The sequence below is a fragment of the Pseudocercospora fijiensis genome (assembly GCF_000340215.1).
Source record: "Pseudocercospora fijiensis CIRAD86 unplaced genomic scaffold MYCFIscaffold_2, whole genome shotgun sequence".
Lineage (NCBI taxonomy): Eukaryota > Fungi > Ascomycota > Dothideomycetes > Mycosphaerellales > Mycosphaerellaceae > Pseudocercospora > Pseudocercospora fijiensis.
The window spans coordinates 5,009,620-5,037,006 of record NW_006921533.1 but is presented as its reverse complement, the minus strand read 5'-3'; the positions used below and the strand labels follow the sequence as shown (position 1 = coordinate 5,037,006).

Sequence of the window (27,387 nt, the reverse complement as noted above, 5' to 3'; positions counted from 1 at the left end):
GAGAAGTATAGTGCATAACATCTCGACTCGTAATCCTGAGATGTCTTGATATCAGTGAAGCGGGTTACGAATGTGAATATTCAGAAATACTTGCGTAAAACCTCTTTTTACTCCCAAGGAGTCTTTTCGCACAATGCTCCCCTATACGTAGCACTTCGCAGCAATACTCGATCTAGCCACAAAATCCTGAGACACCTCGAAGTTCGCGAAGCGATTCCCAGACGTGAGCTGCGAAGAAGCGATCACATAAGTCAAACACGCTTTCGGTTCCCGGATCAAGAGCAGCAAAATTGACACGGCCTTTCCATTCATTACCTGAGCAGACTACCCCGAAGGCGAGCAATCCACACATTTCCAATCCATCGGCCTCTTCGAAAGTTTGACACACTCCATATGGAAGTTTCGACCACAACGCGGATTTCCACATCCAATAGTACCTCGATAACCTTCCGCGCGCCTCCCACAGACACAAAATTCCTGCTTCTCTCCAGAAACCTCCTCGATCTCCGGAGACTTCGACTTCGGACGTGTCTGCAAGAGATCGACGTAATATGTGGTCTCCTGCAATTCGAATACAATCTCTTTGTGAGAAGGCATCTTTTTTGCCCGATCCATTGCGTTGTAGAAGTCTTCCTCATCGGTGACGAGCTGATTGGCAGAGCCGCTTACGTGCACGATGTTGTCCGAACCGCATAAGAAGACCAAGTCCTTATCCATAATTCGATGCAATTTACGAAATTCGAGATCCTGTGGCTTGATTTGATCTGGTGGCTTTGTCTCGAGCTCATCTTTGAGTAAGTCCGACACGGGAACCTTATAGATTCGTGCCTCTTGTGTCGTCATCTTGGCCTTGGGCGCTCGTTTGCAGACCACAATGCGCTTGCCGAATGGTATCGTAGAAGACTGCGCTTGAGGTTTCGATGGTTGTGGTTGGCCGTCAGCGTCCTTGACGATGCGGCCATCTATCCACCTTGCTCTGAATTTGCTGTTCGGCGTGAGATTCGAAGTGCCAAGTGCAGATCGAGAACGGTCTGGAGAAGTAGAGACAGTGCCTGTGACTTTGCTGAAAGCCTTCGAGGGCGATCGGGACGCTGCTGGAGATGTGGCATCTGTTGGCTCTCTTGAGCCACTGCCACGAGCCTGGAATAGACTGTGCACACGTGCCTTAGATGGGTGCACCTCCGCCTCAGACTCCCCTGCCGTGGAGGGACGGCCGTTGTTCCAGCGCGGTTGAGATGGACCATGCACACTTGGCTCCGAGCTATTAGCCTCATCTTGAGTGGCCTGCTCTGGGCTACGTTCCTGCTGCTCAGAAAGAGGCACCACCTTCATACAGTACTCAAGGTATGTTTTAGTGATGATACCTCGACTTTCGAATTGCTCAAGCTTTGACTTGAATAGCGCTCTCAGGTCTGGCCTGCTCAGCTCCTGAGCATGTTTTCTTGCGAAGCGTACAAGCGCATCTCGCACAAGAATATCAGAATCAGGCTGTTCTTCATCAATATGACTATTAAGCATCAAGTGGAATTCCAGCTCGATGTCATCCTTGCCCAGCTTGCGAAGATCATGACATTGGCTTTGGACAATCCAGGTATTGTCAACGTCGTCATCGCTATCGCTGACCTCGTCACCAGCGACAAGAGCTTTTTTGGACGTCGTACGGTAGAAGGAGACCCCGGGTACGTCCGGAACTCGATGCTTTCTCCTTTTGTAAGGCGCAAGATCTGGAACGTCTTCAGGAGCAATGTCTCTTCCCCTAGACTTCAAGATCCGGTCTGGTCCGGGACCGAGCAGCTGCCTAGCAGCCAACACAGTCCTCTTTGGTGGTTTACCAGGCCTCCACGTGCTTGAGAACTTCTTTATAGCAGGCGGCATGCCTTCATACTGCACAGGAACTGCAGCCTTGATCCTCCATGTTGACTCCCCATTGACATGAGCTGCAATGTCTAGCAGTGTGTTCGGTGCTTCCCAGTCAAAGTCCTCGCTTTCCTCTTCCGTGGACACACCATACTGCTCATCATCGAGGTGAAGTGACAGGACCTTGACTCCCAGATCGTTTTCGTCGTCCTCGACATCGATGCTGAATTGGTCGTGATGGGTCTGATAGTGATTTAGCAACTGTGGGAAAGAGGAAAGCTCCCGATATTCTTGGCAGAAGATACAGCTCAAGTTCTCCAGCTCGATCTCGCGTTTGATAAAGGTCGTCGATCGAAACAAATATCGTACCATGCTTGGCCCCCGGTGTCTCTTGGTTTGTCGCTGGTGTTCAGAAACGGCCGGAGATGGCATCTGGCGCTTTCTTTCGAGTCGCGCTTGCCTCACGTTGTAATCAGCCAAAACGCTTCCGCTGGTTCTCCCTTTCCAGCTCATGTCGACTTCTGCGCCGTACTCTAGCTGTAGAGTCTTGAGCCCCTTGACTCTTCTGAACATCAACAGCTGGTCACTATGCGGCAATTCTGGAAGTCCTGGGTCTTTGCTCGTTGTATTCGGGTTGGGGTCACCCCAGACAAGCCGGATCACACCCTCGTTACTAGAAGCGTGCATATAGTCGCTCTGAGACTTGTTCTCGAGCTGGCTCAAGAGCGCGGCTGATTCCTTCGAGTTCCTGGGCTGGACTGAGATCTCCAAAGTATATCTATCTGTGATTGTCCTCGCCCATTCCGCGTCGGAAGTAGAAGTGTGGACGTGTCTCGGCACGGCAAGCTGTTCGACACCGAGCAAGAGCGGCTTTTTGAGTTCAACACTGAACACAGGCTTGCGAGCACTGGTCAAGTATCTGATCATGTGCGCCTCAACCTTGTCGCGGTAGACCTCACTTTTCGCGTGCGCTTTATAGTGAATTGAAACACCAACAAAGACTGGTAGCTTCCATTCTCCAGGAGAAAGCACCCAAGACTGCGACTTTCGCTCACGTCCGCGTGCGACCACATTGCGTGATGATCTCGAATCTGAGGTGTTGTGACGTATCAGCAAGGAAGTGATGCGAAGCTGAGGCTGCCGCGCCTGGAAAAGATCCTCGATGGTGCCATTTGATGGCGGCTGCCAATTGGCGCGCGGATGATGCTTGTGTTCAACGTTCATGCCATCTGCCGACGGCGCAGGGTTGGTTGTTTGTTTTGCAAGCTCCGACTCGTGATGATCAAGAACGTGTCTCAGATTGCGATGCAGGAATGGTCTACTCGAAGCGGACTGGGCGAATTCGCGATAAAACGCTGTTTTGATGCCCAAGTCGCGAGTTTCGAGTGAGTTCACCATGTCCAAGGCCGTCACGGAGGAGTTCGCACGACAGAGGAGTAGCTTTCATTGTTGGAGAGGCGTCGGTTGTGGTCGAGTGCAACGCGTCTGGAATTCCTGGTCACTTGCAGACCTTTCCAAGACTTCAGGCAAGTTTAGGTCAGGAGCATATTCTTTCTAGTGCTGGCTTCTTCAGAGCGCGCGTCTCGGGGTCAGAGTGCAGATGTCGCGTCTGACAGTGTCTGTGGTTGATTTTCGCAAGGCTGAGAGCTGCTTTTATTCTCACGGGCCAACGGACCAGCTTCGAAAGTCAGTGGGATGCCGTATGGTAGTGTTGCGAACACCGATTATTAGATGGAAGCAGTAGGCCGCGTTACGTCGTGTCGTGACGCTGGGGCGCGGCAAAGCCAAAACTGGAATGCCTTCGAAAGCTCGGACGCATCTTCACAGATTCGATAAATCACCCTACGAATAGGAAAAAGAAAAGCACGGAATGCAGTAGAGTAACACTTTGTCATTCCCAGAGCCACTGTCTGTGAAAGGTCCTAATGCGCCGCGAGGCCCATCTTCATGAGACACTGCAAATACCCTCGAGCCGTGACGGCCATGCAGTATCCTAGATGCATGCATTACGCGCATCCTTCTGTAATAAAGAAGCAGCTTGCTATCGTCCGCGCGTCATGCCTTGCGCCCGAAGTCATCTACCCAGAAAGCAAGCACAATCTAGCATGCGTAGCATTCAACGCCTCGATAACCACCCATAGTGCAGCACGCAACGCTGCAGGAATTCCATCCAATCCGTGTTCTCGCCTCCGTACAAGATCGGACCTGCTTCTTCACTATGTCCTTAGCAGCAGCCACCAGCGCTGCCAGACTGGACGTTCGAGCCCTGGCCGACCTGCACAGTTGGCTTGTTGTTGATCGCCGTATTACCCATGCGCTCCTTGATCTGGCGAGCCATTGTCAAGAATGCTTGCTCGACGTTGCTTGCGTTCTTTGCGGACGTCTCGAGGAATGGAATGCCGAGGCTGTCTGCGAATTCCTGCGATTGATGTCAGTCTCCTTCCCTGCACATTTGATTGCCCTCCAGGTCGGCATACCTTGGCCACGGTGTACTCAACCACCTTCTTGTCTGTCATATCGCTCTTGTTGCCGACGAGGAGCTTGTTGACGCCCTCGGTGGCGTAGCGGTCAATCTCTTGCAACCACTGCTTGACGTTGTTGAACGAGTCCATGTCGGTGACATCATAGACGACGCAGATACCGTGCGCTCCGCGGTAGTAGGAGGAAGTAATCGTACGGAAGCGCTCTTGACCAGCAGTGTCCCACTACGCATTTGTCAGCTTGATATTCCTCAGCAAATGTTATTGCGACGCACGATCTGGAGCTTCACGGTCTTGCCATCGAGCTCGATAGTTCTGATCTTGAAGTCGACGCCGATTGTGGAGATGTAGCTCTCGGTGTACGTGTCGTCGGCGAATCGAAGGAGCAAGCAGGACTTTCCGACGCCAGAGTCACCGATGAGGAGAAGCTTGAAGAGGTAGTCGTATCTATGGAAATGAATGTTAGTACATCTCTAAAACTCAAAATTGAACGAATTTTGTCAGCGAGCAGCAACGGCCCTTCTCCAGAAACTGACTCAGAACGTGGCTCCGGGTTTCCATGTGGCGACATGGCAGGCTCGGCGGCTTGGAGCGGTTCCTTGTAGAGAGGTGGGTCCTGGTAAGCCGGTGGCTCTTCACACGGCGGAGTCACTCCATCGGCGTAGCTCTCCCGGATTTGTTGAGCCAGAAGTTCGGCGGCTTCACCATCCAGCACCATCCCGAAGCGCTGTGTCTGCCCGTAGGTGGGCGGGTCCTCGTTGTCCATGGTCTCCGGTGTCCAGATCGCTGTTCTCAAGGTAAAACGAGGGTGTGCTGCAAACAAAACTATCCATCGCGTAAGAAGGGCTACAAGATGGTGATACACTGTAGACATTCCTCGTCAGCAAAAGCTCACTTCCACAACCCTACCCAGGCACCAGCGCCAACTCACTACTCTGGATTCATGGCTGTGGTGTCCGCGTTTCTCGCGCGATCTTCTCTTTAAGTGTGTGTGTCGGAGGGTGCAAGCGACGGCGACGAAGGTCGAGGTCGATCTCGGAGGGCGTTAGGTTCGGTGGTAGGAGCAGCAGCAGGGACCGCGGAATCTGCAGTGCTAGGTGTTGTTGTCGAGAGCGAAGATAAGGACAATCTCGGCGGAGATGTTGTTGCGGCGGAAGATGTTTGTAAGGTGGGCGCGCTTTGTGTTTGTGCCGGGTGAAGGCGCAAATGAAGTTGTGGTCGGATTGTTGAAGTGATGTCGAATGAGTTGCGCCTTCCAGCGGACGTAACTGCCTCCCGCGGGAGCTCCCGTGTGCACGTGAACGAGACAGCCGATCAAACAAAGAGACCAGCGATGACACGTTTGACGTATGCGAGACACACCGTCATTGCCGTCTCTCTGAGAACATCGTGTGACGAGTGAAATGTGTAGGTTCTGCACAACATTGGACTGATGTAATCGAAGAGGAGTATTCTGAAGGGAGAAAGTGAAATGGTCGACTGATTCGGACCTTGTTCAACGGAATCATTTTCTAGCAACCGCTCATGCAGTCAGAGAACGAACCAAATCAAGTACACAGAATATCCATCAACGAGAGTCATCTAGCTCCCTCCTGCTTCTTCTTCCAGTGTTCATTCAAAATGGAGAGTCACCCTGCCTTTGCTCTCGGACCTTCCTTGCCAGCAACACTGGGCTTGCGTCGGTGGTCCAACTGCGCTTTGGTCTCTCTGGACCTCTGACCAGTCTGTCCACGGTATCAAAGTCTTGGACCAGGTCATACATCAGATTCCCTCCATATGCAAAATGCAGCACATCCCATCGTTCACGATTCTATCTCCAGCCAGGATTTGGCGGTGGTGATTGATATTGGCCTCCATAGCCGCCGCCGCCGCCATAGCCTTGCTGCTGAGGTGCGCTGTAAGCCTGATATCCACCCTGGTCATGAGGAGCTCCGTGTTGTGGGCCTCCGTGCTGTGGTGGAGGTGGATACGATTGCTGCCCGCCGTAGTTTTGGTGCGACCCGTATCCGCCTTGCTGATCATAGCCGGGAGTTCCATAACCACCTTGGTGTTGGTTTGGCGGCGGCGAGAATTGATTGTATCCGCCTTGCTGTTGCTGGCCGTACTGATTTTGTGGCGTTGGTTGTTGGCTTGGAGGTGCGCTTCCATAGCCACCAGTTTGCTGATGCGATGGCGCTTGGCCATAATGCGATTGCTGACCATATTGCTGCGATGGGTCGTGGCCGAGTCCTTGCTGGTGTCCAGACTGCTGTCCATAGGAATTTTGAGCTTGCTGCTGGTGCTGCGGCGTTTGCTGATGCCCGGGAGGATTGTAGCTTCCAGATTGTGGTTGATATCCTCCTTGCTGCCCTGCAGGTTGGTAAGACGCTGGCGGTGCTTGGCCAGTATATGGTCCATCTGACGTCTGATTGTGTGAATAACCATAGGGATTCGAGGAGCCTCCATGGGGCTTGTGTCCACCTAAGACACCACTGACTAGGCCACCGAGACCGCCGCTCGAATGTCCAGAAGAGCCACTCTGGCCAGAACTGCCATGTGTAGAAGACCCACCGAGGAAGGAGGATGCCATTCCACCAAGACCGCCCGATGAACCATGTTGTCCGCCAGAACCAGATCCACCGTGAGAAGAACCACCTAGGAAAGACGATGCGATTCCTCCTAGACCGCTCGAGCTTCCATGGCCTTGATTGGAACTGCTATGCGAGCCACCTCCAAGCACTGACGACGCCAGACCTCCAAGTCCTCCAGAGCTCTGCTTGTTGCCGCCGAGAACGCTATTCAGTAATGAACTCTGTGTCCCGGTCATCAGCTGTTGTCCCCATTCGTCGCTGCTCCATTCAACATACGCTCAAGCTCCTATCGCCTTCTTGACCTCCAACCCCTCGTGAACTCTCGTCTGGGTTAGGAAATGGACTCTGGCCTGCAGGTGTGCTTCCAGGTGTCGGGACATTGGGGGCAGCCATTTGTGGTACGTCCCAGGTCGACTCGCCGGTGCTTATTTGAACAAAGTAGTACTTCCGCGATCTGTCGAGATGTCAATGCTTGCGTATTATGGACAAAGATCTACAGCCACGTTGGTATCCTTTCAGCTGCGCTGTTGTGGCTGAGTAGAAGGCAGGCCGAAGACTCGGTGGTCGATACTCACTTCGCATCCCACTGCGCAATCCTTCAAACGACACCGCTACGTCAGTGCCAAGTTGCAAACAGACATACGTTTCGTGCGAGTGGCAGGAAGAATAGGCAAGAGAAATATGAAGACATGTGGTGTCTCAGAGAGGGAATAGTGAGGAGACGCACCATCCGGGCGGAAGAGACGGCGGTGCATGATCAGGACCTGCGTCGGGCGTGGACGGCTCTGCCATCGCCGCGAGTTTTTCGCTTCTGGCGTGTTGGTACGGAGCGTGCACTCTAGAAATTGTCGAGAGCAAACGGGGAGCTGCCAGTCGCAGGGTGTTTGTGGTTGTGATCGCGACAACTTCGGCTCCGGTCAAGGAAGCTGTCGATGTCCGGGGCGCAATCGGCGTTTGTCGAGGAAAGGGCAATGCCTGGTTTGGAAAGTGAAAGCAACCCAAAAGTCCAAGTGCGAAATTCCGAAATTCCCCTCAAGTATTGAGCAAGTGTACTCTCAAAGTATATATCGAAGTTCACACCTTTCACTGCAAGCTTTCTTCATAAAAGATCACCCTGAAAGCTTACACCACCCTTCCCGCGCTCTGCCCTGCCCTGCCCCTGCGCAATCCTACATGTTTCTGAGAGCGAGCGCCAGAGGCGACGGTATACGGCGGGCACGCAAGGTGTTCCTTTTGGTGTGTGGCTGTGTGCATGACCTCCACGAGCCTGAAGCGAGACTACTCACGCTAGCTTACATCCCGGCAAGAAGAGCAGAGCACGTGCGATAGATTCATCATGTCGACTACTATGTAGACAACGTGGAAAGCTGTGCCGGGGCACAGGCGTTGGTGGTATTGTTGGTGCTCGCTCTGTTCATAATTAAACCAAAAGCAAAAAGAAAACAGCTTCCGCACGCCGCCAGCCTCTAGCCAGCAATGCCTGTGGGTATTCGCATGTCATTCGCCAGCAGTGATACAGTCGAAAGCCTTGCGGCTACCAAATGCTTCAGCGCTGACAAAGTTCGTTCTTCTGGAGCACCCGCTGAAAATTGCGCGTCTAGTACTCAGCCTCGGCGCCCTCCTCTCCCTCAGCAGAGTCTGCGGCAACCTCCTCGTAGTCGCGCTCAAGCGCAGCCAAATCCTCACGAGCTTCAGAGAACTCGCCCTCCTCCATACCCTCACCAACGTACCAGTGGACGAAGGCACGCTTGCTGTACATAAGGTCAAACTTGTGCGAGAGAGCGGACCAAGCCTCAGCAATGGCAGTGGTGTTGGACAACATGCAGACGGCGCGGTTGACCTTGGCAAGGTCACCGTTGGGCACCATCTGTGGCGGCTGGTAGCAGATACCGATCTTGAAGCCAGTCGGGCACCAGTCAACAAACTGGATGGTGCGCTTGGTCTTGAGCGTGGCAACTGCCTGGTGGACATCCTTTGGAACGACATCTCCGCGGTAGAGCAGGCAAGTGGCCATGTACTTGCCGTTGCGTGGGTCGCACTTGACCATCTGGCTGTTTGGCTCGAAGCAGGACATGGAGATCTCCTGCACGGAGTTGGCCTCGTGAGCAGCCTTGGCTGCAGAGACAATTGGTGCGTAGGCGACCAATGGGAAGTGAATTCTTGGGTATGGCACCAAGTTGGTCTGGAACTCGTTCAAGTCGACGTTGAGGGAGCCATCGAATCGGAGCGAGGCGGTGATCGAGGAGACAACCTGGGCGATCAGGCGGTTCAGGTTTTCGTAGTTGGGTCGCTCAATTCCGAGGTTGCGTCGGCAAATGTCATAGATAGCCTCGTTGTCGACCATGAACGAGCAGTCAGAGTGCTCGAGAGTAGTGTGTGTGGTGAGGATGGAGTTGTATGGCTCGACGACTGAGGTGGCGACCTGAGGAGCTGGGTATACGCAGAACTCAAGCTTGCACTTCTTGCCGTAGTCGACCGAGAGACGTTCCATCAGGAGAGCACCGAAACCGGAGCCAGTACCTCCACCGAAGGAGTGGAAGACGAGGAAACCTTGCAGACCAGAGCAGTTGTCTGCGACATGTCGGACCTTGTCGAGGACTTGGTCAATGAGCTCCTTGCCTACAGTGTAGTGGCCACGAGCGTAGTTGTTGGAGGCATCCTCCTTGCCAGTGATCATCAACTCTGGGTGGAAGAGGCTTCGGTAGGTGCCAGTGCGGACCTCATCGACGACGTTTGGCTCGAGATCGCAGTAGATGGTGCGTGGCACGTACTTGCCGTTGCCTGCGAGTTTCTGTCAGCATCACAGACGGGCAGTAAGCGAAGAAGAGCAAGAGCAGCTTACCAGTCTCAGAGAAGAAAGTCGAGAAACCCTGGTCGTCCTCCGCGGCCTTGCGCTCCTCAGTGAGGTATCCATCTGGCTGTCTCGAGGTCAGCTGTGCGCCACATGTGTACATCTGAGTTGAGAGGGCTCACCTGGATGCCGTGTTCGAGGCAGTACAGCTGTCATATGCCATGTCAGTATTCATGCCCCAAGGCGCCCATGCTTCGCTCATTTCCGGTCCAACTATCTGCCACCGTGCTCTTTCTCATCTCAAAAATGGGTGTACTGACCTCCCAGCAGCTGTTTGCGATCTGGCAACCGGCCTGGCCGACTATACGCGTCCAATGTCAGTATGTGCTTGCAAATGTACTAGCTTGCGAACATGGCGGTCAAGCCGCGGTGCAGCAATTCAGGAGTAAACACGAACCGTTCAAGCTGATGACCTCACGCATGTTGTCGGATATTTCTGGTCAATGTGGTGTCGAGGGTGTCTCTTGACGGATTGCGGGCGATGCGAGGCGAGGCGAGGTGGTGGAGTGGCAGAGTGGTGCAGTTGAAGTGCAGGGACAATCGCGTCGGATGTTTATTGGAAAGCAGTGGGAGGGAGTTGTTTTGGCGCTGTGGGGGCAAGTGCGGTTAGACCCGAAGAACCCTGAACTTTGACCAATGAGACGCCGAATCTTTCTGCCGCCTGGAGCGATTTCGAGGAGGACCTTCATGAATGCAACGAAATAGCGTGGCATTCATTGCCCCGAGCGAGCCTGTATGCATCTCAAGAATGAGTGATAGCAGCTTCACTTACTGCTCACGTGTACTGGTCGTTTATGCACCTCCATGATGAGTTTCCTGGCTTGCTCGACTTCACTGTTTGCACTGCTTGTGACTACAGCTCTCGCAAACACCGAAAAGGTCATCTTCACGGCCCCAAAATCCATCACTCTGCCCGACTCTGGCCCTCGTCTGGAAGCTCTTGGGCTGCGTGCCATCTCGCATACCAACAGGGCTTTGCAGACATCTCTATCAGTCGCTTTTCCAATCAAAGACCGGCCGCGCGGACTAGCTTCGTGGTATCTATTGAGCGATCTTGAGGAGGATCAACGCTACGAAGTGCGCGTCTGCTGGGCCGCTGTGGTGAGTGGGCTCATCTGGAGTGCCAGAGTCTGCCAGAAGTGCATCTGCTGACTCGTGACAGCAGCAACCCACGGAAATCTGGCTCAACGTCTACGACATTGCACATGTCTTCGACACTCCACTTCTGATCCAGAGTCTTTCGGAATTCGCGGACAGAAGACTTGAGCAAGCCACTCAAGAGTTCCCTCACCAAGAGCAAAATATCAACGGAAGCTTGCTCCTGCTACATGTGCAAGCTGCAGCCGACTACTTCACCACAAACAAGAAATTGATGCAGGAGCCACCGCTGGTTGACGTCGACATCATTCTCGATCGCTATCTACTCAACGCGTTCCCAGAGTCGTTGATCGCAACAGCCGGATATCTCCTTGTTATAGCGGTCTTGGCCTTCTTCGTTTCTGGCCGGATTTGGAGCTTTCTCCACGACAGCAGCGGTTATAAACAGCACCAGGACTGAAAGGCAGCATGGCTTCCCCAGGAAACAACAATGCTCCTGATCCATCGGCGGACTCCTTGCCTGACTCCGATCCGGGCAGTGACTCCGTAAGTGCGGCTTCGACAGAGCAGAACGGCGCAGTAGCTTCACCAGGAGATTCTTCTGCGGTAGTCGCAAGTGCTAGTGTGCTCCAGAGGCCTCAGCATCCGTTTTATCGACTTCCATCCGAACTGATCTCGGACATCGTTGATCTGCTCCCACCGGAAGCTTTTATCAACTTTGCTTTTGCAAATTATCCCTTGGTACGAGCATTTGGTTTGGCTCCAGTCCTATCAAGACGCCGTGTGGACTACGTGACAACGAGGACACAGATACCAGCTCTCTTTCCGCTGCTGAACGTTCCGCCTGAGCTCATGCTTCAAATAATGCAACAGTTGAAGCCGATCGATGTCATGCGATTTGTGATTGCTAATTATCGAGAGCTGGCGAGGCAAGGCATTGCGCCTGTGCTGACGCGCGAGACAGAGCTTGAGCTTAAGAAAGCGCTGAGAGGGCCGGACGCGACTTGAGATGCGAAGAGCAGAAAGCCTTCTCCCAGAGAGATGACCATGACGGCTAGTTTGCACTGGTTCGAGATATGGCAGGAGCTGAACGCCTGCCTCACGAGATCTGTAGATCGCCCACTGTGGGACTTCACGAGGAGGCTCCTACACCCCGATTGAGCAGCTTCTTAATAGTAGATGGTACTTCGGTGCATCGATAGCAGCTTACTTAGCCGAACACGAATGTGGGAGTTGGTTCGAGGAATCGGCCTCGCCGAGTTTTAAGCTTCGAAAGTACCAGCTGCGAAATGATCTCTTTGTACCATAGAGATTTCGTGCGACATGGAAACACAGCGTATTTGGTTCGGACACATCGAACGCCGACAACGCATTCACAAAGATCTCGCGCCCAGTCATGGCAAACAAACCCATAAAAGACTTGAACAAGTTCCTGCGCCTTCAATATGCCCTTCCAGAAAAACACCGTACTGACAGCCACCATGACCACCACGGATCCATGCGCTAAACCAGCTCTCAAGATCAACATCGATCTCGCTGCGCCAGCAGAATCTCACCTCCAGCCCCCAGCGCAGGAAAGACGTCTGTCCGCCGAGATTCTAAGCCTAATAGAAGAAGCCTTCCCAGAACCAACCTTTGCGAGCGAAACTCCCTCCACATTCATCGAACAGAATGTCGATCCACCAGGATACAACAACACAGACGACCCACCCCAATACTCCACTGAATCCCATGGCACACTTCTCGACCGCCTCTCAGCACCACAAATGTCCGCCGCCTTCTCCATTTGCGTTTCATTCAAGCGAATCACAATGGAGCCCCCTTTACCCGAATCCCCGATTGAAGTCTTGTCCGACCTCATGCTCGTTTCTCCAGCGATGTCTTTTGACGTGTTCTTGCAACAGATACAAGCGAAGACGAGAGGACATATCTTGGCTTCGAAGCGGAGTCTGCCTGGGGAGTGTGTGGTTCATGCCTTCTACGTTGTGTTTAGGGAGCGAAGTCATGGGCTTCTCATCAAACGGGAGAAGAAGTTCAAGCTCATGATCAAGCCAAGTAATTGGGCAGCTGTTATTGCGAGTTTGAGAGATGGTAAGGCTGGCAAGATTCAGGTCAAGTTTTGGACGGAGACGCCAGGGTCAGTGGCAGAACAGACAAGGCGTGCAAGGATGGAGACAAACGTAGCCAGGAACATGTCGCGCACTCTATGGACAATGGCGTGATTCTTCGATCGCAAGACGACGTGACGTCGTGCTTCATTAAGTAGCGAGAAAAATGCTATATCATTGGGTATTGTGCATGAGAATCCACACCTGAGCACAACTAGTTGCGCAGCTTACTTTTGATCATTACTTCGTTCACCATCATTCAGCCACTGCGCTGCCAGACTCCGAGACCGTATCGCGATTGCTGTCGCTGTCAGTCCTGGCCTTCTTCCTCGCAGGGCCATCCTCTACAAGTTCCTTCAGTCGTCGCTCCAGCTCTGCCGCCCGCGAATGTGCGGTCGCGAGCTCTGCAAGATACCTCTGCACTTCGGCGTCCTTACTGCGCTCCTTCTGCCTTGCATCCTGCTCACTGGCCTCCAGTTCTGAGACCCGGCCTCTGAATAAGTCGTTGATGACCTCGAGCTCTGATACTCGTGTTCGCAATGTGTTGTTCTGATTTACCAGATCTTCGTAATTGGAGGAGACGCCCATGTGCGACCCATGTCCATTCGTTGTCGGAGCTGGACTAGGGTTGCGCAAGTTGAACGCTGGCAGACTGGGACTGGCAAATGTGTCGGAGGGCAGCGACACCGTGTCGAAGATGTGTTGCGGGGCGATGCTGTGGTTGTTATTTTGCTGGTGTAGGCTGGGTGTATTACTCCTGGATCCAGGCGAGGGTTCGCCCATGTGGCCTGTCATGCTGCCCATGGGGAAGCCATGCTGGTGGCCATTGATGGTGCCAGGAGCGTGCGTGGCCAGATGGGCTGCATCAGGATGCGCAGCAGCATAGCCATTGGGAAGCATGAGGCCACTGCCATCCTGTCCGCCCTGACTGTCCCGCTTCTTGGGCTGCGACGTCTTGACTCGGTTTCGACTCTTGATCACATCGCTTTTCAGGCTGATGGGTCTCGGACGGCCGTGCAACTTCAGAAACAGCCCGCATGCATTGCAGAGCACCGATCCGGACTCGTCGCGTCGCCAGAGTGGAGTGACGGACGTTTGACAGTTGCCGCAGATGGGAGGCTGCGGTGCTCAGGTCAGTCGCCGTCGCCGTCGCCGTCGCAGTCGCAGTCGCAGTATCGATAAGGGCTTTTCGAGATCCGGGGAGTGGCTCTCTCGCCCGCGTACCCCTGCACTCGAGCTAAGACTTACCGCTGAACTATTTTGGTTCCCGTAGCCAGCTGTCGCAGCCGGCGCGGTTTGGCTCATTGCCGTGCTACTTGTCGGAGTCGAAGATCTCGTACTGTGCCATGCAAATGTTAGTGATCAAAGTACCAGATAGGCCTCCGAGATAAGGCAGCGCGGAGCGCGCTGTTAAGCTTCGGATATTTCTGCGGGGGAACAGGGGTCCTGGAATTGCAAAGGCAGCTGATCAGCTCGAGAGCGATGCCGAAAGCTGTTCGCAATTCGTCTGCTCATCTATCTACGTCTTGGGTTTGGTCTCATTTCGCGTGCTACTGCTGCCAGGGTATATCACTCACTTTTCACCACTTCTCCCACTGCTGCTCTTGTTGGTGATCGCAGCCGGGGCATTGGCTGCAATGTTTGCCAAAGCGCCCAAAGCTCCAATTCCGCTGTCAAAAAATGCCTGCCTATTATTTTGATCGCCGCTCGAGCTGTATGAGATACTCGAGGGTCGTCGAGCTTTCGTGTTGCAATCGCTGTTTCGAATGTCGTGTGATGGAGAGACTGGCTGTGCGAACCTAGGCCGCTGGAAAGACTGTGGTGGATTGGAAAGGGCGTAGGAAAGCATCGAGTTGGCGGGCGATTGAACGGGCGTATGACGGTAGTCAAGTCCAGGACTGCTCGATGGATCGCTGGAGTATCTTGTCGAGAATGCAGCGAGCGTGGGCCAGGGCAGGGCAGGGCAGGGCAGGACGCGTCAAGTTTCGTTTTGATATTAGGATTACGGGAGATTCTGGGCAGCTGGTATGGATATCTGTTCAGGCCAAGCGATCGAAGGCCTTCAGATAACAAGAGAAGAAAGGAGAAGAGAAGAAACGAGAAAAGTCATCGATGAAGCCGGAAAGTCAAGCAGCACTACAGCTGTATTGATTGTTTCGCGATAGGGGCATTGATAGCGATAGTTGCGTTGCAGGGATGTTGCGAACGTCCTAGCGGGCAGCCATTGCCGATTTCATGACCTGCATGAGATTAGCAATTTCTGATTCGTTTGCCCTGCCGACACAACGCCCACTCGATGGGCCATCATGGCGCGTTCAACGCGTGAACAGGCACTCCTCTCGTACTGCTGAGATGAGCACGTCAATATTAATGGCTCCATAGCGACAACGATTTGCTTGGCCGATGCTGGCATGTTTGCATGGAAGCCTGCCACTCCTTTCACTCAAAGGTGGAAGCCCTAGATATTCAAAGTCTGTCTCAATACTTTGATGAGAATTGATGGAAGTGTTCCAGTGCCTCGCGGTCGGCGGTCGGAGCAGATCTTCCCGCGTACGGTAAGTATCCGCTCAGCCGCTCCCGGCGCTTGTGAGAAACAAGCACTGCCATTGCGCGATGACCCGTAACCGTCGTGACCGTGACCGTGACCGTGACCGTGATCATCAAATCGACAGAGGCAGCAATTATTTGACCCGAACATCAGGAGTGCAGTGTCCCTTGAAAACCACCATAATGAGCTAGCCGACAGCCACGAGACAGTGTCCTGGAAGTAGCGAAGGAGCGCCATAGGCGAGGGCGAGGATGCCTGGGAAGCGTCCAGCTGCGTCTGGCTATGCGAGGATTGCCCAAGCAGAAGAGGAAGAAGATGAGCTGATACACTCCGACAATGAAGACCCATTCAACGACTCTGCGTACACAATTTCCTCGCCGACTGCTCAGTATGCGCCCATACAGCCTAATCGTCACCGCCACTCCATGCGCATGCCTGACGGCTCGGGACTGCCCAGGCCAGGCAGAGCTAGACGCGCCAACAGCGCTGTAGACATCAAGGCGATCAACGCGAGATTGGAGAAATGGGCAGACGAGATCAAAGAGCGATTCAAAAGACGGAAGGTGAAGGGGAAGACTTCGTACGAGGAGCAATTAGAGATTCATCATTCAGTATTCCAAGCGCCAGACTGGATCCGACCTGCGACCAGGGACACTTTAGACGAGGACTTCAACGACGATAGTGGAGTCGAGCGAATGTCCAAACTGGAATTCGACGATCTTGTGGAGTCTGTGCGGACTGCTATTGAACTTGGCCTGCATCCGAAGCTTATCTCACAAGGCAGCAGTGGCTCCTACTTTGCGCGAAATAGCGGAGGCAAGGTCGTAGGCGTGTTCAAACCAAAGGACGAAGAGCCTTATGCGAGCAAGAATCCAAAGTGGACCAAAGTAAGTACCAACTCCAGTGGCTGACCTTCTGTGTCTTGAAGCTAATGTTCTGCAGTGGATCCACCGGAATCTGTTCCCATTTGCATTTGGACGAGCTATGCTGATTCCCAACTTGAGTTACGTATCTGAAGCTGCTGCATATGTGCTGGACTGTCAGCTGAGGACGAATTTGGTGCCCTACACAGATGTCGTGGGATTGAGTAGCAAGAGCTTTCACTACGATTGGATGGATCGGAGGGCATATTACAGGAAACGAAAGGCATTTCCAGAAAAGCTAGGCTCATTTCAGGTATTCCTGAAAGGTTACAAAGGAGCGACAGAGTTCTTTCGAGAGCATCCCTGGCCGGACCAGCACGATGGTAGCTTTCGAGAAGCGCCCTCAAGAAAGAAGCGACGCAAGCGGTGGGATGAGAATTGCAGACCTTCTAGCAAATCAAACGGCCGGCCAGCTGCTGCTGATGGCTACGACACGGAAGACGAAGAAGATGACACTCCTGGTGGGCAAAGTCGATCTACAACGCGATACTGGACAGAAGAACTACAGCAGAGCTTCCGAGAAGAGTTGGAAAAGCTTGTAATCCTGGACTACGTGATGCGAAACACAGACAGAGGAACAGACAACTGGATGATCAGGATAGATAAGGACACGAACAAGGCTTCTATCGTCAAGGAGCCTCCGAAAGAGAATGGAAATTTGGGCACAGATGGCTATAATAGAAGAGATGAGAGCATGACGACATCAAGATCACCAAGTACTGGGTACGATACAGCTACACCGAGAATAGGTGCTATTGATAACTCCTTGTCATGGCCTTGGAAACACCCTGATGCTTGGAGAAGCTATCCATTTGGCTGGTTGTTCCTACCAGTCAGCTTAATCGGGCGACCATTCTCCGAGAAGACGAGGAGACATTTCTTACCACTTCTCACTTCGAAAGATTGGTGGAGTCAGACGCAAGTGAAGCTACGGAAATGTTTTGAGATTGATGTCGATTTCCAAGAGAAGATGTTCGCAAGGCAAATGGCGGTCATGAAGGGCCAGGCCTGGAACGTTGTTGAGACACTCAAGACACCAGATCACGGTCCTCTTGAGCTGACACGGAGAAATCGAGTGCACGTGTGGGACGATCTGGTAGACATACCTGTGGCCGTACCGCTGACACGAGCGAGCGAGGAGATGCGCCGACGAGCAGCAGCAATGAATGCCATTGATAACCAACGGCGCATGGTGCCTTCCAACCCTAGTCAACCACGAGATATTGTCGAGGAAGAGGAGATGGACATTTCATCGGCACTACAGCCGACCAACCCAGCACCGAACGGCGATCTACTGGGCGTCACTGGCACTTCTCTTCCTGAAACATCGAACCGCTTCAACCACTCTAGACAGAACTCCGCTCAAGACATCCACCGACCAGAAGTCCAAAAGGTCATCAAGGAGAACCTCCTCGGCTCACCAGAATTGGCCCCAAAAGAGCTTACATTCTCACCATCCACAGCACGAGGCACACAAAGCGCGCAAAGACCTGGCGCGCCATATCGTTCACGAACGGGTGGCCATCGCAGGAGTCACGACATCCCCCGCAACAACTCCGCGTGGCAATCACCTACAGCTACCAGACATCATAATCGGACATTCTCGCTCAGCTTCTCCGGCCGGAGAAACTCGATGGCGGATCCAAACTTTGAGGATGATGGAGATTTGGGATATGCTGCGACAGCTGAGCGGGAAGGCGCTATGAGGAAGGTCATTGTGGAAAGATTAGAGATGGTGAAGACGAGGGCGCCGGTATTCAAATGGTGCTAATGCAAAGCAGTCTTCAGACTCGGAAGCTCAACAGGTGCTGGAGAACTTGTTGCTCTGTGCTTGCTTTCTGGTTGTAATGGATACCTTGTCATACGCATTATTGAGGGCTTGTGGAATGCGTGAGGAAAATTCAGACTCGGGGAAGGCGTGGCACAGAACCCGGAAGTCGTGTATGAGCTAAGAGGAGACTACAATACGGTCTGTCTGTGACATGCTAGTGTACGACCGCATGCACTTCGGCCTTGTATCCTTTGCGCGCTGCTGGTGAGATGTGTCAATTCTTGAATCGGAGCCGACAGTCGGGGCCAGGAATGAGCTTCTGTCTTATCTATTGGAGCGTGCTATTTCGTTCTGTCTATCTTTGTAGGTTCCTGCTTTGCATTTCCGTGGGTCTGCTCTGAGCATCATTGTTGCGGTGAGGACGTAGGCAATACATACATAGATCCATCGCCGCAGTGTAACGCCAATGCCGGCACTTTCAGGGCGCGAACGTTCTTGCGACGTCCCACGTTACATGGCTCAGACGCCGAACGAGTGAAGTCAAATAGCCCAATCCCACTGAACCATGAGTTGTGCGCCCAAGATACAGCGCCAATGCAGCAACGAGGATCGCAGTCCCGGTCCATTTGACTGGACGCCGGTATTTGTAGGCGAGCGCTTGCATGCGCTGCCGGACCTGCTTTAATGCATCTTGCCTGTGGATCTCTGCAGCTTGCAAGGCAAAGAGCTGCTCGCCTTCCTGCAGAGTCTGCTTGGAGAGCGCCTGCGGGTCGCGGGTCGTCTTAAGCACCGAATAGGAGCTCACTCGTTTCCAGGCTCGATTGGGGAGCTGCTCGGGCGGATAAGTGATGAAGAGAGTCTGTGTACGGTGGATCAGAGCCTCCAGGTCCAGAGGCTTGGGAAGCTTTGAGAGAATGGAGTGGAGCATCTCCGGTTCATCATGGTCGATTTCCAGGAGTTCTTTCTTCCTGGACATTACAATCTGTGACCATGCTCAGCAAATCTCACGGACGCAAATTACTGGATCGGCACTTACCGTTGCGAAAAGGTAGACTGGTACGACAGCTTCACTAGCCAGTAAGTAATCGAACAGTCGGGCAATGTCTCCATATTCCTCGATATCATGCGCATATAGCGTTAACGTTGCTGCAAGGGCGAAGAATGGCGTTGGCTGGGTTGCACCTGACAGGTGTTTGTATAGTCCTCGATCCGCAGCATAAAGGATGCTGGGGAGCAGGTGAAGATGAGCTTCAGCAGCCGTCAAGGTCGGCAGCATAAAGTCTCGAATGCGCAAGAGCGACAGCCGAGCAGCAGCAGCACTTGCGGCATCAGCTCCGAGCACCAAGAGGAGGACCTGTATGATATCGTGATAGCCCTGGAAATAGCAAAGCATGGAGTGTCGTCTCAAAGTCGCGGTGATGACATGTGACAGCTCACGTTTGCGCTCCTCCATGCGCTTCTCGGAGTCATCTGGAGTCAGTCAGCCAGTCCGATGAATTGGCCTTGCGCTGCGTAGTGTGACGAACTCTCGGGGTAGTACACAAAAGAGCGATTTACATCCAGCTGAACCTGGTCCTCATCTCGATGTCGCCCCAAAGAGGCCCAGTCGTTGTTCTCACTGGCCGCCTCGTCGTTGCAACCCAGGAGCACCGGCCCTGAGGGGCACGCGCGTCAGAATGCAGCACGCATATCGGTCCTAGCTCTGGACATGACTTACATGCCGTGCGCCGAACACAGTCTTCGACGAGACCATTCGCAGACGCGGCCAATTCCCTCAGAGCGTCGAGATCATGATCCCTGCATGCTGCCAGAATCTGGCTGACCTTGGCCTCGTCGACTCCGGACAAAGATGCAGCGCTCGATGAGCCGGATAGCGGCGAGAGCGCAGGCGAAGCGGATTCTGCGGAGATTGCAGCGTCGTCTGCTGCAGGAGGTGTTGGCGGATGGTGTACTGCCGACTCCCCCTCGTTGGTATCCAGGCTGGCCATGTGCGGGACCGGGAATCGCACATCTTGTGACGGGCGTCCGGAAGAGTGATCAGCAGGCTGCGAGCGTGTGTCACGACTCACCAGGCTCTCAGCGGTGCTCGCTTCTAGTCCCGTGGCGAGAGAACTGAAGTCATGATCGAGGACGAGGTCCGGCCGGGATCAATTGTGCAGCTGACGCACGGACAGGACGGTGAAATCTCAGCACGGGGTCCACTCTGTTTGGACTTCATGCGCTTCTTCTTCTTCTTCTTCTTCTTCTTCTTCTTCATGCGTGCCCGATCATCGATGCGTGCATCAACCAACACTCACTCACTCGCGGAAAGACCTTGCTCAATGTTGCAGTAGACGACACGCACTACAGGCCTTGGAGCTCCCCGTACAAGGTGCGAGCTAGCTGCTGTGGATCGTGGATCCCTGCTGCCAGATCTGATAGATCACATTCTGTCGATCCGACATGGCGCCACTGCGGCCAGCGTGACTGCTACTGTATACGGTATACCACCGCCTACAGGAGAGGACGTGGGCGTGGGCGTGGGCGTGGACGTGGGCGCTGTAGCGCGACAGCTCGACACGGCCAGACTAGGCGCTGTCTGCTGGTGACTCGACCCGGGACAGTGGGTCTGAGCTGTCTTTGCAGTTCAACACGCGACGCAAGGGCTCTGCCTGCTGCAGCTCCTACCCGAAACACAGACGCTTTCGGCTTGTGCGGTACATCAAAAAGACGAGCCAATGGTATACGGTCCATTCGGCGAGTCTTCACTAATCCTTCGCATTGATTAAATTCACCTCCTCCATACCTGACATGCGAGGCAGAGGCGGAGGCTAGTGCCCAACTTCACACGACATTAGCCCCCAATATTTTGCGACCATCTTGACGACCTGCGTGTGCGAATGTAGGAGACGAATCCTACTCGGAGACCAAGGTGAAGCAGTGCACTTGCCTTTTCTGTCCCTTCCAGCCTCCATTAGCTTTGTATACAAGAAGGCTTGGATCTGAAAGCTATACAAATCTCCTACATCTATTTCATGCCTTGACTACGGTATGGAAGCGTGATGGAGTTATCGGAGATATCGAACACTGCGGGACGCAGGCCCATTGGCGTATACACCAAGACGGTTGTGCAAAGTTCGGCCATTCGCTGGATACTTCACGCTCGCATTCGGCACCGGGGACGGAACGACGTTGTGTTCGTGGGAGAAGACTTCATACAGGTGAAAGAGGTCGGCAAAGAGGGACACCTAGTGGACATCGCGACATGCGCAAATTTCGATGCACGAATACGAGCTGCCACTACCTTTCACCATACTGACGATTCCACAGACGAGGATTTTCTCGTCAAGCTTGAAAAGGATGCGGCCTCGTTCAGAAGAGATGCCGCGCCTCCCCAGAGCATCGTGCTGACCTTGGACTCGAATGACCTGGTGTTCGTGTTCCTCCGGCTCCACGGCGACGGAACTTTCCATTTTGTGCAGCAAACTTGCCCGATGCCATCATTCGATCGCATTCTGTTCCAGCCTGGCGAACACCTCGCTGTTGATCCATTCTCGCGTGCAATTGCAGTCGCCGCGAATGAGAAGGAGGTCCTCTTATACGCTGCAAAGCCTAAAGATCAAATCCAGTATGAGATCAAACAGAAAGACAAGGACTGGTGCCCGGTGTCTGCACAGAAGTCTGTGAAAGTCGATGGCGTTATCCAGCACGTGGACTTCTTAACTCCTCCTGCCGATGACACAGACCACATCATTCTGTTGCTCATCGTTGTCGATCAACACCGCACCAAGGCCATTCGTATTGACTGGCACTATTCGACAGGGCCCCGACACGCCCAGGTGCATCCTGGTCAAGCTCTCGAGTCTGCTCAACAGGTATCGAATTTGCTGATCCCACTGCAAGAAGCAGCCTTTCTGCTGGTCACGGGCGACGAGATCACCTTGTGGAAGAACATCCTTTCTGGATCCGCAACCGCTTTCGGTTTGCCTCAGCCGACAGCTAGTCCCAAATATCCTGGTATTTCGGCATGCGCCCCTGTGTGGGCCAGCTGGGCAAAGCCACGGCGAAGTCAAGCGGCGAGGTCAAGTAAGGACTTTATCTATCTTGTACGAGAAGACGGATTGGTCTCGCTGATAACCATTCCCAACACCGCTCCCACCGGGCTCCAGCAGAGTGTCGCGGGTGATCTAGACTGCCATGTCGGCACAGCATTCGCCTCACTTGGTGATGAGGGAGATCCTGATATCCTTTGTGTGGCTGGTAGTGCTAGCAGTGGCAAAGTGGTGTCCATAGGTAACTGGCCTTCAGCTCTGACCAGGTCAGACGCCATGAATATGGAAGTCATCGAGGTCTTGCCTAATTGGGCATCAGCAACCGACATGATCTGCACTGATATGCTCCATTCTAGTCGGTCACGAAACAAGGATCAGGAAAGTGTTCTGGTGACTTCCGGTAAACAGCCTTTCGGCACTATCACCGAGATACGAAGAGGCGTAGAGGCCCGCCTATCAGTATTCTTGGAGCTGGAAGGTCTCCGAACTGTCACCGACGTATGGGTGCTTCCAGATCTTTCACTAGGAGCGACCGTCATTGTTCTTTCCTGTCCCGACTCGACACGACTGTTGGCCGCCGGTGTAGACTTCGAATCTCTCGATGAAGTCGGGGACGGCTTGGCCTTTGACAGTCGCTGGAAGACGCTCGCGGCCGGCCTCACAAGCTCAGCTCATCTCGTGCAGATCACAGAGCGTACAATTTGCGCTTCGACCGCACTACAAGCAAATTTCGAGGACACTTCGAAGCATAGCCTTCCAGAAGATCAGGCAATAGTGGCTTCCTGGATCATACCGAACGCTTCTGTGATTGTCAATGCAGAGCGTCAAGACAATGGACACGCGATCGTATGCTATCACATAACGAACAATGATACAGACTCCACCATTCAGCCAGGCCCAAGGTTACATATACCATACGAGCCGCTCTCCATCACCGCTGTCTGTCATCAAAAGAGCGTTTTGACTCTGACCGCAACAAACGATGGCAAGATTGCCCTCGTACACTTCCGGCAAGACGGTGCACCTCTTTGCTATGCAAAAGAGCTATCGACTGCGTCACATGATAATGCTATCTGTGACAATGTTGTCATCCTGGAGGCGAATGACCAGCTTCTTGCCGTATGCGGACTCCGAGATGGCAGAGTCATTGGCATTGAGATTCATCTCGACGCGGGAGAGCCGCTGGGTCAAGAGCACAGTATATCGCTAGGACACAGCACAGTAAAGCTGGTGCATCTTGCGGCCTACAAGCATTCAAGCATCGCCATGACTGCCTCAAGCACCTACCTCTTATCATGGTCCGGCGGCAGCGCAAGCTCGATGGCGTGTGAGAACATCTGGGTCACAGACAAGGCTCGTCCAGAGCTATCACAAGGTCCTATTGCGGCATGCACGCAGATGCCTTCAGCGAATCACTTGTCCTCCGACACGCTCGCTGATGCGCTCATGATGATATCTGGAGACGAGCTGCTCGTTGCTGATCTCGAGCACAAACCTTCTACTGTGCCTCGTCAGATCGCAGTCAGCAGCACGCCAAATAGAGTCGTCTATGCTGAAGCATTGAGACAGCTCGTGTGCTGCGGTTTGGTCGCAGAGGCACGCAAATTTCCATCATCAAGACCACAATCAGCACCGGAAGAAAAGCGTCAGATCTGGCCTCGACTGGAATTCATTCCAGCCAAAGGCAGCATGCCAACTTACATTCATGACATGCAGCCGGGAGAGCGCGTGAGTGCAATCTTACCGTGGTCGTTACGTGCCTCGACAGACAAAACTTACGCGCATATCTTGGTTGGAGGTAGTTACATGCGCACCAATGGAAAGCGGAGAGGCAAAGTCACATTTCTTCAACCCGTGGTGACAAAGTCTCAAACTTGGGAAATATCAGAGATCAGAGAAGCTCGTGCTACCGTTTTTGATGAGGAGGTCTACTCGTTGGCCCTCTACGATGATACCACATATATTGCGTGCACCGGAGACAGCATACATATTCAGCGCTTATCGGTGGAAGAAAGTAGGTGGGACAAGATCTGCCCTCCATTCAAGATGGCCAGCCCTGGTGTCCACGTCACTGTCGAAAAGGACAGCAATGGCGAAAAGGTCATCGTCATTGCGACAAATGCCGACTCACTCATTGCATTGAAGCTGCTCGAGACTCGAGAGGAAGATGGCACGACCAAGTGTTCTCTGTCGCCGGTGGCAATGGGCCCGCAAGCAGACCTGTTGATCAGCCACCTTATCGTGCCCACACCGGAACAGAGTGAAGATAAGACATCGCTCTTCTCACTGGCAAGCTCAAAGTACGGGCGGCTCATCGGCATGATGCTCCCGGTTGAAACAAGTACGCAAAGCGCTTCACAGTCAGGCTACAGCTCAGGCACCATGTGCTTTGAGGCTCAACTCTGGAGATCAGTAACAAGAATGGTACGAAACCCACCAGCAATGCGCAAAGGAGCGGCACCAACAGGTATCGTCTCCGAGCGCATGACCGGCTCGGCTACAGATGGCGCCGTGGTCAATATAGCGCTTCTCGATCCAACACTTTGGCGAAAGCTGTTCTGGTTGCAACGACTCATCGAACGTAACAAAACGCTGTCACCACGCTGTCACCGCGATCCGCCTTACATCTCTGGCGGCGAAGGTATGACGGGTGAGAGCAGAGCGCTGCCGGTTGGCTTCGGCGGAGAGATGGCTGTAGCCATGACCACTAGCAATAGTAAGCTCAACGACTTCCATATCGATGGCGATGTTCTTGCTCGAGCTCTTTTACCGGGTGCTCCAGCGGCTATAAAGCAAGTCCTGGTCGATCTTTCCGAGAAGGAGGATGCCGTTGGGGAATGGGTGCGAGCGCACCTCGAGACGGAAGTTGCAGCTGTCGAGGACACCATCAGGATGGTGAAGAGGATTGATGACTGGATGTGAAGAGCGCACGAGAGTCGATGAAGGACCAAGAAATGAATCATGAGCACGAAGTGGAGGACACGGTAAGATACCCAATTGATGAAGCAGGTTTCGCGACGACTAGGATTGTTTTTGGCAGCAATTCTCGATAGACTGAATTATCCATTCTTCCTCCACTCACTATCCGATGCATACAAAGAGATGTGTCCTTCGATTGGTGATAGTAAGCGTCCTTACAAACAGCAAGCAAGCAAGCAGATCCAGCAACCCCTCAACGCCGCTGGCACCACAAATGTCCCTCGAGCGATAAGAAAAGGTTGTTCAGTCTGGGAACAAAAGATGACCAAACCCCGACAATGCGAAAGAAAAAGTGATGCACAGCCAAGCAACGCCTGCGATACGAGTGTCCCATTATTCAAGCTCCGCCAACTCACTCAAATGCGCCCCGCCACTCGGCGCATCGACAATCTTGATGGAATGCTTCGAACTCATCCTCCTCGTCGTCCTCTTCTTGACGACGACATTGGGTGGAATCGAAGGTAAAGGACAAGTCGGCGGAGCGGCCGAAGGCGGAGGGAAAAGCGGGTTAGAGGTCGTGGTCAAAGGCGTAGTAGTGCGTCTCGTCGGCGGCATGGAAGCGACGTGTCGAAGGGGTGTCGTCCTGCGTGCAGAGATTGGGGGTTCGGATGGAGGGATAGGGATCATGCTCTGCGGGGTTTCAGCGCCTTGACGTTGGCAGGGAAGGTTTGCGTCTGTGGCGGCGATGTCCAGGCTTCGAGTGTCGCGGTAGTCTTTTGTCGGGGTGGTGGGGTCTTCGAAGGAGAGGGACATTTCCATTGTGAAGTTTGGATCCGGGCCTACGAATTCCGGGTCGACGCCATCGTTCCAGAGTTGGGTGAACTGGGCCCATGTGGGACGCCAGTCGGTTTGCCAGTCGTGGACGGCGACGTCGCCGTAGGCGATGAGTTGTTTGCCGCGGAGGAGGTGCGCGACTTCGATTTTCTCGGAAGATTCTTCGATTGCGTTCCAGAATGCTGCTAGGCCTTCGCAGTGCATGCGTTCTTCTTGGATCTCGGATCGTGAGCTTTTGCGTCGGGACTTGAGGGGTTTGAGGTGAGACTCGTTTTTGGCGTCCATCCAGCACGGCCATGGTTGACGACGGGGGTAGGCAGCGTCCAGGGCTGGTCGGATTGCACCATCGTAGACCCGCTGGAGATCGCTGTAGCTCATGTGTCCGGTGCCTGATGCGGAGGAAGCAGTCGAGGCATATGGTAGGATGAGGTAGAAATTCACGCGAAAGCCGAGAGCTGTTGATCCTATATGAATGTAGGGCAGACGCTCGGGTCGAGGATAGAGGCGACTGGATAGGCATCGTTGGTATAGCTGCTGCTCGATGTGGTCTGGGAGTGGCGGTCCCAGTTGGGGGGTGCAGTTCATGGTGAAACGAAAGATCCAATTCGATTTGATCATGGCAAGAGATGTTGGGAAGATGGTGATCTCCTTGATGGATGCGAGATCGTAATGCGGGTGTGTCTGCAGGGGTCGCTGCGAGAGATGGAGTCCGAGCTGGAGTGGCGCGGGTCGTAAGAGCGGTCGCGATGGAGTGCGTAGACTCGAGGAGCTGTTGCGCTTGAGACGACCATTCGCCATGAAGATGTTGAGGAATGATCCGTCAGGCTCATATCGCAGCGACGTCGTCGACGCTTTTGCGGCCAGCGAGGTCAGCGACAGCCTCTTTCTCGAGCGCGTGCCGGCTGGCGACTCGGCTCTTCGCTTGCCCAGATGCATATTGATAGACGATGATGAAAAGAAAGCTGTCCGAGACAGAGGCGAGGATTACAAATTACGGCGGCAGAAAGCGCACAATGAGCGTAGACTGCACAGTATCATACAGTGGTCAGAAGGGCATCGAATGGTATGGGAAACAGTGTTGTGCCACGTCTTCTTGTAGGCCATCGACGGCAGATGTCAGCGTAAACAAAGCGAGTCAACACCGTTGCCTGCCATGCCATGCTGTATGCCTGACTGATGGCGACACGTCTGACAGGCCTTTATTATTAACGTTGTCCTCGAACTCTGGAGAAGACAAGCAGGGGAGTGCTGGTACAGAGACACCACGACTTGGTATCAGGCCAAGTTGAGTGCTGGCAAGAGCAGCACAGACGGCGTGGCGGTCTTGATTCTGCGCCATTGCTGTCTTCTCGTAGCAACGGAGGGTGAGGAGAACAATAACAATGAGGTGTATGAAG

General features: G+C 53.5%; 11 protein-coding genes across 11 annotated transcripts; 4 read left to right on the top strand and 7 right to left on the bottom strand.

The window, feature by feature from the left end:
* Positions 1 to 301: 301 nt before the first annotated feature.
* On the bottom strand, positions 302 to 3,571 carry MYCFIDRAFT_214235 (uncharacterized protein). Its single transcript, XM_007925494.1, has one exon. It carries the CDS (start codon positions 3,253 to 3,255, stop codon positions 325 to 327), a length of 2,931 nt encoding a protein of 976 aa, XP_007923685.1. The 5' UTR covers positions 3,256 to 3,571; the 3' UTR covers positions 302 to 324.
* A 163-nt stretch (positions 3,572 to 3,734) lies between these two features.
* On the bottom strand, positions 3,735 to 5,552 carry MYCFIDRAFT_72600 (uncharacterized protein). The gene is made up of 4 exons (XM_007924550.1): positions 5,272 to 5,552; positions 4,613 to 4,784; positions 4,335 to 4,562; positions 3,735 to 4,276 (listed from the first exon to the last, which is right to left on the bottom strand). The coding sequence occupies exons 1-4, from the start codon at positions 5,280 to 5,282 to the stop codon at positions 4,082 to 4,084; spliced, it is 606 nt and encodes a 201-aa protein (XP_007922741.1). The 5' UTR covers positions 5,283 to 5,552; the 3' UTR covers positions 3,735 to 4,081.
* Positions 5,553 to 5,827: 275 nt separating this feature from the next.
* On the bottom strand, positions 5,828 to 7,760 carry MYCFIDRAFT_89114 (uncharacterized protein). Its single transcript, XM_007925493.1, has 5 exons — positions 7,635 to 7,760; positions 7,483 to 7,503; positions 7,184 to 7,361; positions 6,814 to 7,128; positions 5,828 to 6,734 (listed from the first exon to the last, which is right to left on the bottom strand). The coding sequence occupies exons 1-5, from the start codon at positions 7,697 to 7,699 to the stop codon at positions 6,099 to 6,101; spliced, it is 1,215 nt and encodes a 404-aa protein (XP_007923684.1). The 5' UTR covers positions 7,700 to 7,760; the 3' UTR covers positions 5,828 to 6,098.
* Positions 7,761 to 8,262: 502 nt separating this feature from the next.
* MYCFIDRAFT_60882 (uncharacterized protein) lies at positions 8,263 to 10,257 on the bottom strand. The gene is made up of 5 exons (XM_007924482.1): positions 10,156 to 10,257; positions 10,019 to 10,059; positions 9,881 to 9,907; positions 9,750 to 9,825; positions 8,263 to 9,688 (listed from the first exon to the last, which is right to left on the bottom strand). Exons 1-5 carry the CDS (start codon positions 10,178 to 10,180, stop codon positions 8,505 to 8,507), a joined length of 1,353 nt encoding a protein of 450 aa, XP_007922673.1. The 5' UTR covers positions 10,181 to 10,257; the 3' UTR covers positions 8,263 to 8,504.
* Positions 10,258 to 10,565: 308 nt separating this feature from the next.
* Positions 10,566 to 11,316, top strand: MYCFIDRAFT_130216 (uncharacterized protein; the record flags this gene model as incomplete). The annotated part of the gene is made up of 2 exons (XM_007925492.1): positions 10,566 to 10,859; positions 10,924 to 11,316. 2 exons carry the CDS (start codon positions 10,566 to 10,568, stop codon positions 11,314 to 11,316), a joined length of 687 nt encoding a protein of 228 aa, XP_007923683.1.
* Positions 11,317 to 12,337: 1,021 nt separating this feature from the next.
* On the top strand, positions 12,338 to 13,078 carry MYCFIDRAFT_84529 (uncharacterized protein; the record flags this gene model as incomplete). The annotated part of the gene is made up of 1 exon (XM_007924718.1): positions 12,338 to 13,078. One exon carries the CDS (start codon positions 12,338 to 12,340, stop codon positions 13,076 to 13,078), a length of 741 nt encoding a protein of 246 aa, XP_007922909.1.
* Positions 13,079 to 13,219: 141 nt separating this feature from the next.
* Positions 13,220 to 14,269, bottom strand: MYCFIDRAFT_194462 (uncharacterized protein; the record flags this gene model as incomplete). Its single annotated transcript, XM_007925491.1, has 2 exons — positions 13,220 to 14,083; positions 14,213 to 14,269. 2 exons carry the CDS (start codon positions 14,267 to 14,269, stop codon positions 13,220 to 13,222), a joined length of 921 nt encoding a protein of 306 aa, XP_007923682.1.
* A 1,503-nt stretch (positions 14,270 to 15,772) lies between these two features.
* Positions 15,773 to 18,206, top strand: MYCFIDRAFT_123957 (uncharacterized protein; the record flags this gene model as incomplete). The annotated part of the gene is made up of 4 exons (XM_007925490.2): positions 15,773 to 16,403; positions 16,495 to 16,758; positions 16,849 to 17,828; positions 17,877 to 18,206. Coding segments are annotated over 4 exons (2,205 nt in total), but the record flags the coding sequence as incomplete, so codon positions are not given.
* A 478-nt stretch (positions 18,207 to 18,684) lies between these two features.
* On the bottom strand, positions 18,685 to 20,302 carry MYCFIDRAFT_151420 (uncharacterized protein; the record flags this gene model as incomplete). Its single annotated transcript, XM_007925489.1, has 4 exons — positions 19,924 to 20,302; positions 19,733 to 19,861; positions 19,243 to 19,676; positions 18,685 to 19,188 (listed from the first exon to the last, which is right to left on the bottom strand). The coding sequence occupies exons 1-4, from the start codon at positions 20,192 to 20,194 to the stop codon at positions 18,685 to 18,687; spliced, it is 1,338 nt and encodes a 445-aa protein (XP_007923680.1). The 5' UTR covers positions 20,195 to 20,302.
* A 945-nt stretch (positions 20,303 to 21,247) lies between these two features.
* MYCFIDRAFT_214228 (uncharacterized protein) lies at positions 21,248 to 25,940 on the top strand (the record flags this gene model as incomplete). Its single annotated transcript, XM_007925488.1, has 1 exon — positions 21,248 to 25,940. One exon carries the CDS (start codon positions 21,248 to 21,250, stop codon positions 25,157 to 25,159), a length of 3,912 nt encoding a protein of 1,303 aa, XP_007923679.1. The 3' UTR covers positions 25,160 to 25,940.
* Positions 24,346 to 26,926, bottom strand: MYCFIDRAFT_89110 (uncharacterized protein; the record flags this gene model as incomplete). Its single annotated transcript, XM_007925487.1, has 2 exons — positions 24,346 to 25,846; positions 26,056 to 26,926. The coding sequence occupies 2 exons, from the start codon at positions 26,924 to 26,926 to the stop codon at positions 25,725 to 25,727; spliced, it is 993 nt and encodes a 330-aa protein (XP_007923678.1). The 3' UTR covers positions 24,346 to 25,724.
* Positions 26,927 to 27,387: the final 461 nt, after the last annotated feature.